This window comes from Crocodylus porosus, unplaced genomic scaffold (genome assembly GCF_001723895.1).
Source record: "Crocodylus porosus isolate Cpor-Errol unplaced genomic scaffold, CroPor_comp1, whole genome shotgun sequence".
Classification (NCBI taxonomy): Eukaryota; Metazoa; Chordata; order Crocodylia; family Crocodylidae; genus Crocodylus; species Crocodylus porosus.
The window spans coordinates 13803417-13812440 of NW_017728907.1; the positions used below are offsets into that span (position 1 = coordinate 13803417).

The 9024-nt window shown below is 44.0% G+C and overlaps 1 protein-coding gene across 1 annotated transcript in view; it reads right to left on the bottom strand.

Moving 5' to 3' along the window:
* Positions 1-5862, bottom strand: part of LOC109307114 (dimethylaniline monooxygenase [N-oxide-forming] 1-like) — a 34830-nt gene extending 28968 nt beyond the window's left edge. Inside the window, exons 1-2 of the mRNA XM_019530810.1 lie at positions 5697-5862; positions 978-1115 (exon numbers count right to left, since the gene is read on the bottom strand). Of these exons, the coding sequence (XP_019386355.1) occupies positions 978-1109 (132 nt within the window). The 5' untranslated portion in view covers positions 1110-1115; positions 5697-5862. The remainder of the gene's footprint in view (positions 1-977; positions 1116-5696) is intronic.
* Between the last annotated feature and the right edge of the window lie 3162 nt (positions 5863-9024).

Genomic DNA, 9024 nt, shown 5'->3' on the forward strand with positions numbered 1-9024 from the left:
GGGAGCAAGCAGGGGATGGGGGCTGGCAGAGGTCCCCCCATGGTCCTCTCCTCCCGTCCCTGTCCCCTACTTACCAGCTCCAAGTCTGGCTGCAGCTCCCTGCTGCAGCCACTGGGGACTGTCCGAATCATCGAAGCTCTCCGAATCTTTTCCAATGATTTGGAGGGCTTTGAATTGATTCAGACCTTTTAACTGGTCCCCTGATTTGATTCAGATTTGGAGATTCAGCCACTGAATCGGCCAGAATCTCCTCCGAATCAGATCACCACCTGAAGCTTCACACAGCTCTATTTATATGCTTTATATAGTCTCCTACAACAGGTTTGGGAAAGTGTTCACATAAAAATAACATAGTAATCAAATAAATTAGTAATTCTATTCATAATTCAAACCTTCAGAATTGATTAGAACTTCTGTTTTATGGTTGAAGATGGAGTATGTCCAGGAATTGGTAAGCCAAGAGAGGTAGTTAGCCATGTTAGCCTGAAGTCAGGCAGGAGGCATGGTAGATGAGCACCAGTTTGAAAGCTGGATAGTGGGTGAGTGCCAGAATAGTTAATTTTTTTATGAGAATCTGTTATCAACCCACCTGGGGTAGAAAATCCCCAGCTGGCGAAGAGGAGCTGGAAGAGAGAAATGAGCTACAGGAGTGAAAGGCCAGAGTTCAACCTGTCCAGTGAACACCCCGCAAAACGCTGAGCACTGCTGAGGTCACCAAGGATATGAACTGCATTCAGAGGCTTGGCTGTGCTGGAGTGATGTTGTAGAACCCATAGTCCAGGAAATATGCAAGGCAAGGATCTTTGTGCAATTTAGATATAACCAAGTTTTGTTTCAAGCAGCTGAACTTGATTGACTTTGCTAACTTCTTGGATCTGAGCTGAAGAATAATAATTTCTGATTACCTGACAGAGTCCCATTGTTAGAGCTTTTCCTATGTAACCATCTACAATCCCAAGTGATGGCACCCTACTTACCGTGAACCTCCAAAGCCCCCCAAGGTCATCGCTTTTCTCAAAGCATGTGGGCTCAAGTCCCTGTTCTAGACAGGTCTTAATGGAGGCCAGTCCACTGACACCAGCTCCAACAATTGCCACTGTCTTTACCATGGTCTCCTGTATCAGAGAAGGGCAGAAATAACAGCAGAGTTAAGATGAGCAATGTGGTGCAGCATTTTACACTGCTTTTCTTTCTTATTGGCATACTGGTGCCTTCAGGAACCTAGGGTTCTGTGGCGCTCACATCCCTGCTCAACTGCTGCAGTCCCACTTGGGGCAACAAACACTAGTTTGGGAAGAACTGGCTTAGGTGGTGTCTGGTGGATAGAATTAGCTTGGAAGAGGGAGTGATGAGTTTCAGTCTTGGCTCCAGGGACTATTTCTCTATCTTATGAGCAATCAGTTCACTGGATGAACTGTACATCTGGCTCTGAACTCCACTTAAGGGGTCAGGCACATAAGTCCAACATTGGCTCCAGCCCAAAGTCTGACTTCTGGCACAACATTCAGCTGAGAATATCACTTGGGAATTTTTTTATTATGCCCCATACCTTGTGGGTGAACTCTGGTGCAGCTTAAACTTCCAGCCACTGGCACTCCTTATGCCTTTGCTGGATGAAAGTGCCTTCTGCTATCAGGTATCTTCTCCCTGTGCTGGTAATTACAGACTGCAGCCAAGTGGCCTAAGATTCTTTTTAAGAAACTATGTACATTGGAGCCTCTTGGTCTACAACAGGAAAGCTTGTTTAAGACACTTGAAATCAATTTTATAGCTCTTTTATGAAAACTTTTTCTTACATTTTTAAAGTATCTACCTCAAAACTGAAGCCCCACCAGTACCATTTGCAGAAGTGTTATTTCCCAGATAAGACAGATGAGCTGTAGCCAAAGATTTTAATCATATCAGTCCAACCTTATTTATCCCACTATTGCAAGGAGAAATCATACCCAGTTAGAGCAAGTAAAACAGAGTATGCATTTGTAGCTGAGGGATGAGGCTTCTGTAGGAGAACCATCCTCCACAGTTCCAAGGACATTTTGGTACCTGTGTGATACCTTACAGGGTGCCGTCTCCCAGGATATTATTGGTTTTTCAATCAAAATATGTATGTTATTAAAGAGATGGCTGTCCTGTTTGATTTGGCAGCCTGCAATAAATCCTCACAAAAGCCTCACCTTGCACTCGCTCGGTGAGAGAATGAATCCGTAACTGCTCCAGAGCCTGCAATTCCAATCCCTGGTTAATGAAATTGGTAGCAGGCAATGATGCATTGCCTCTGTTTCACATACTAGGTTACAGCCCATGATTTTAACATTCCCTCATGCGAATCTTCCCACCTGGTTTCAGTGTTATATCAAATTACTTCCTCATATTTCCAGTTCCTCTTGTTACCCAACTCCTAGCTCTGGCATATTAACAGTTGAAGAATTTCTCATCCCATTCCTAGTTCATTACACTCATGACATCTTTAAGTATAGGTTTCACAGCCAAATGTTCTTTCTATATTTACTTGCTGAAAACCTTGAGTTTTAGAGCTTGTTTATCTCCTTTCTAACCAGACTGTTCAGTCTCACACCCAGAACAATAGTTCATCTACTATAGGTGTAGTCCCAAAAGGCCTCGTCTTGTGTCACCTCTTTGCTAGCCAACAACTGAATTCCAATGTCTTCCATTGTCCGACTTCCCTTGTTTATGAGAAACAGTAATCCTCTAACAGAAGGGCAGGCAAAACATGGCTTGCAGGCCAGATGCCAACTGACTGTATCTGGCCCACAGGCAGGTGGTTGTGCACTAATGGGATCTAGCCCATAGGCAACTGGTGGCTCCAGCCACTGCATAGTTCTGGGCAGGTGGGGCTGTTTCCACCTCACTGGGTGGATGGGTGGGACTGTTTCTGTCCAGCACTAACATGGCAGCATCACCTGTGGACCCAGGCAGATGCCCTGATCCTCACCCAAAACCTGCCAGCTGCATCCACAGATGATGCTGGTACCCACCTGGGGTAAGCTGAGGATGCAGCCAGCAGTTTCCAGGTGGGATGGGGATCAGGGAGGGCTACAGCTCTGGGTGGGGTGGTGATCAGGCATTGCTACAGATCCAGTTGGGTGGGGATTTGGGCATGCTGCAGCTTTGGGCAGGGTGGGGTTGTGGGTTGGGGGGGGAGAGAAAGAGAGAGAGAGAGAGAAAGTTGTGGCCATCAAGAGGACACCAACAGTCGTTAAGTGGTGCACAGCCAAAATAATAGCACACCCCTGCTCTAACACTACCTGGACTTTCATTTCCTTCTTTCCAAGGTCATTCCTGAAATTTTCAGTAGCCTCAGTGTCACTTGAAGCTGTTATCACCAACTGAATCTCACCACCTACATCAGAATCCAATCTGACTTTGCTGTTATGATTAGGGACCTACCAAAATTGTGATTTCAAGGAAATCACAAAATCCAGCATTGTCTACAAATCTGAAAAAAAAGAAAAGAAAACTTACTGAAAAAAAATTGCTACTCTTCAGAGATAGCCAGCAGTCCTCATGGAGTTGTGGCCCACCTGCATAGCCTGCTGGGGGGGAAGCAGGGCTACTGGCATGAAGGGGAGCCCAAGATGGCTGCTGCCCCAATCCCTTGCTGTTGATTGGCTGAGAGGCTGCCTGTTTTATGGCCCTGCCCGTCTCCACCAATTGGCAGTGAGGGGCAGGGTCACATGATGGACTGCCCTTGCAACCAACCAGTCAGCAGTGAGAGATGAGACCACTGGGGCCCCTGGGCCAATCAGAGGCATGTGGGGGCCCATCACGATTAGCCCACGAAAATGGAAGCCAGCCCTAGATTTCCCTGCAAAATTGGCCATCTGCTTCCTCGAGTTGGGTAGACTGCTAGTTATGATTTGTGTCTTCACACCAGCATGACAGCACAACATGCAATCTACAATAAGGAGTTCACTATTCAGGCTGAGCAAAACAGCACTGTTCCATTTTGATTTGAGTTTCGGGGTTTGGACAGAACAGCATTTTGTTTCGAATTTCATTTCAAGTCAAAAGAGCTGTTCCATTTCATTTTGTTGAAACAGTGAGGCTATTTTGACGCTGTCTCGATGTTTCACCTGACTATCACACTGCAGAAAGGAACTCAGCCCATCTGGGCTGACTTCCAATCCCCTGCTCGATCATAGCACTTGGGAGGGGTCCTGAGCCCAGGCACAGTTCCCTTCCCGCAGCCCGGAGGCAGGAGATGGGGAGAGGCAAGGCTGCGCTCCCAGCACAGCCCTGTCTCCCACCACTTCACTGCTGGCTTTGAAACATGAAACATTTCAAAACTTTTGAAATGTTTCAACTAGCCTCATTTTGTTTCGAGGCTGTTTTGAAGCCCTTCATTTCAATTTGAGTTCACTGTTTCGAGCTCGAAATGAGTCAAAACAATGTTGAATTGAAACAGCCGGTGAAATTTCACACTGCCCTATTCACTGTTCAAGTAGTTTATAAAACTAAACCCAGCTGGGTCAGGACCACAATTTCTTTAAACTTGGCAGTACAACCTCTCGCACAGAGCAATCAGAACTCACAGCCTGGAAGCCCTTTTAAAGGCACCTATAGAGATGTATGAAACTCATAGTTGTGTGTGGCAGAAAGGGTAAAATCTTTTTGTCAAATAGAATTTTTCTGTGAAAAATGGGCCTGAAAATATTTTTTCTCCAGAAAATAGAGTTTGTATTAATAGTATCATGTTTTGATAAAAAGCTGAATTTTTTGGCTTCCCATGTTTTCAGTTTTTCAAAGTGAACTGTATACAGGCAGTCCTCACACTTATGGTGGGTTACGTTCCTGGAAAAGGCACTGTAAGTCGAAACAATGTAAGTAGAATCTGATTTTCCCATAGAAACAATGTTATAATAGGAGGTTACGTTCCTGACCAAGGGCCCGATGCCCAACTTTTTATAGAAATGACCATAAACACCATATTTAAATCAACTATTTAAGCAACTATAAATGATATACACTGTACAGTACAAAGCTTTCTAAAGTGTTCTGTATATAAATCGATTAAACAGGGCAATACAGTAACTAATCACATAACATTTTATTTAATCAGAAGGTGAAGGAACACCTTCATCAGGGTCATGGAATTCAGAAGGGCTTCTTTGGGGAGATTTTGGGGAGACTTAGGGCCATGTGATGGCTTTTTGAGAAACTGATCCAGGGATATTTGTTTTTCTGCCCTCTTTTTCGCATTGTAAATTTCCCTGCAGTGCTGTAAGTGTGAAGATCCAGTGCCGTAAGTAATAACATGGGTATAAATGGCACTCTCTCTTCTGCTTAGTTTCTTGCTTCACATTATAGAATCTGCACTCACTCCTCATAAAACATTTCCTATTCCACCTGCTCCTCTGTGCAGTAGCAGAACTTTTCTGAACTGTAATTACATATTCATGCATTGGTATCTGTTCAATTCCAAAAGCTAGAATGAAACTCATTACAGCCATGTAGAAATTGAAAAAAGGTAGTGTAAAGAAAGTCATGGCTTTCAAAGTCTCAGTTCCATTTGGACTTGTAATGCAATAGCTGCTTAGTTGCACATGAAAAAGACAAAAAAACACACACTACATGTACTAATTAATAAAGTATGCTAATGGACTGTGTCCTTACTGTGTGCCACAGCTTCACACGTGATGCTAAATACACAGGTTTATTTATTTCCTTTCCCTTACCTCCAAGCCTTGTGGATAGAATCAGCTGTGTCTTCAAAGTGTTTTCCACCAGCTTTGGAAAGATCCACTTGCTGTTATTCTATTTATAAAAAACTTGAGGGATATTTTGGCAGAGGCAAAGTGGTGTGGGAGGGAACAGCTCTCTTCAAGAGGAAAGAGATTATTTTCCTAGGTAATTATGCAAGTGAGGCTTGTTGACAAGGTAAGGAGCAAAGTTCTTGGTTAAAGTTATCTGATATTTATTCTTTCCTTTCAAAGTGGCCAAGATTGGTGAAATCTGAGCTATGGGACTGGATAGAAAGAACAGACAGTAAAATATAAAGACTGTATAACGGTGGGTGGTAGAAATAATAAAAAAGTTGTCTAATCGGAGTAGAAACAGATTTGATACTAAGACATGGTGACTTGCATACTTGTCTTGCAGTGCTAAGTAGCTGAACAGGCTTTGGAGAAGGTCCTTATTAACAGAGTTAATCTCTGAACCCTGTAAAGAAGAATCACAGCTTTTATTTAAAAGAAAATAAGGGAGAATGTGATGTTCCACTCTCCCTGAGCTTGCTTAGCATAGATAATAGTGAAAGGAATGAAAGGGAGTAAGCGTGGCACTGTCATCTTTGGGCCAACCTACTAATGTGACACTTCTATCTTACCTGTTGTGGCCTAGGGCCCTGAAAAGCTGATTTGAGAGCTGATAAGACTTTAGAGAGGACAGCCAGTGTCCTGCTGCTCCCTGGAAAAAGTGACACTAAGCTTTTCACTGGACTCTGTAACAAACAGACTTCCTTCCATCCATCTATCTGGTGAGAAGTGGGCAGCGGTGTCCCACAGGAGTCAGTGCTTGGTCCAGTACTTTTCAACATCTTTATTAATGATTTGGATGTGGGGATGAAGAGCTCACTGGCCAAGTTTGCAGATGACACCAAGTTATGGGGAAGCATGGTCACGCTTGAAGATAGGCTACAGATATAGGTGGACCTAGACAGGCTAACAAGTTGGGTGGATTGGAATCTGATGAAGTTCAAAGTCGAGAAATGTAAAGTGCTCCACCTCAAGATGAGCAACCCCTAACACACCTACAGGCTTGGTGGCACCAAACTGACTAGCACCACAAATGAAAGGGGCCTGGAGGTAATAATAGACAACAGTATGAATATGAGCCGGCTGTGCAATGCTGTAGCCAGGACAAATGATACTCTGGTATGCATCAATCGATGCATCTCCAGCAAAGCCAAGCAGGTGATTCTTCTGCTGTACTCAGCACCGGTGAGACCATAGCTGGAGTATTGCGTCCAGTTCTGGGCACCAAACTTTAACAAGAGCATGGACAAGCTCGAGAGAGTCCAAAAAAGAGCCACCCGTATGTTCAGGGTCTTAAAAGGCAAGCCATACAAGGAAAGACTGAAGGAACTGGGACTCTTCAGCCTGAGGAAAAGAAGGCTGAGAGGGGACCTGGTAACAGCTTACCACTACACTAGGGGATTACATCAAGGTCTTAGTGAGCAACTGTTCACCAGGGCACCCGAGCAGAAAACCAGGAGTAATGGCCACAAACTCCTGGAAGATCAATTCAGGCTCAACATTAGGAAAAACTTCAGTCAGGGTGTGCAGACTGTGGAATAAGCTTCCTCCAGAGGTGGTGCAATCACCTACCCTGGAAATCTTCAAGAGGAGACTGGATAGTTACCTTGCTGGGGTCACCTGACCCCCATTTGTCTTTCCTGCTTGATGCAGGGGGCTGGACCCGATGATCTTCCAAGATCCCTTCCGGCCTTACAATTTATGAATCCATCCATCCAATTTTTTCCTGCCCTTCCCAGAAGAGGCTTAGGACATCCTACAGCAAGAAAACAGAATAACTTAAAAACAGGAATGTCACAAAATGACAACAACAACAACAAAACTTAGAAGGGAACTAGAATATCAAGATAAAACAGAGATCCTCCTAAACAACAACTCTATCTAGGTTTGTTCGGTAAATGCCCGCCCAAATCAGGTCTTACAGTGCTTCTGAAAGATGTCCAGGCTTGGGCTTTGGCAGGCCTTGATGGGGAGGGAGTTCCAGAGTTGAGGAACAACTGCAGAGAACAAGCTCCCATGTGTTTTCACCAAGTAGACTTGGCATACTGATGGTACTTATAGGAGGTTGCTCTTGGCTGACTTAAGGGATCATAATAAGGCATGAGAGAGAAGTTAGTCATCACTTAGGTAGATAGGACCCAAACTGTTTTAAGGCCTTGTAGGTCAAAACCAGCACCTTGAATTATGCTTGGAAAGCTTCTGGGAGCTAGAACAGGCTATGGAGCATTAGAGTCATATGTTCTTGGTGACCCAAACCTGTCAGATGAGCTGCTGTATTCTACACCAGCTGCATCTTCCAGACCATTTTCAAGGGCAGCCCTATGTGGACTACACTGCAATAGTTTATCCTAGATGTTAAAAAGGCATGGGTGATGGTGGCCAGATAGTGACCAGCAGATTACACTGCTGGAATGGGTCAAAACAGACTACGTCAGGATGGAAAAAGCAGCCCTAAATCTCTAGCTCTTTCGCAGACAGCCTTGGAAATGAAAAATCTCTAAAACAAAAAAGATGCAAGCATATTATCCAGATCAAAAGCAATATTCCTTTGGCTTTGTATCTGAATGAGATGGTGTGTGGGCTTACCTTCAGGAGAGGATTGTAGATTCTAAGTGGAGCACTGAGTAAGAAACCTCCACAGCAGAAAGCAGTAGGAGTTCAGAGACAGTTGGTGGTACCTTATGTGCTAACTTTAGGCGGCTGCAGGGTAAGCTAAGCACATGGACACAAAATGACTCACTGCTTGATATACCAACTGCTGAAGTCCCATTTGGGGGAGTCTGACTCTTCCCATGCACTATATGAGGAAGCTAAGCACTTAACCACAAGGGTTTGGACTCCATGGTGCCCAAAAATTAGCCAGGACAACACCAAGCATTGGAAGAGTAAAATCCCTTATGGTCTCCTGCTCTCAGTCTCTCTGCAGTTCAGTTTTCTGTCTGTGACATAAGGATAATGAATGAAGCTGAACCTCAGAGCTGTTGGGAGATGCTGTCAAGTAATCAAACATGGAAATCCTTCACCAAAAGGAGAATAGGAAAAATAATTAATTTTGTTATTGAAAAAGATGATAACTATGTGATTGTTATGTGCAGCTTTTTACCCACTGATCTCATATCACTTGACTTAAAATTCAATAACTTTCATATATTGAAAGAAATAGATTTAAAAAGGGAAGGGGATTCAAAGTTGCAAGAGGGAGTTAATAGAGGAATAGAAATGCAGAATACAGCCTCGGAGAATAAAAAGA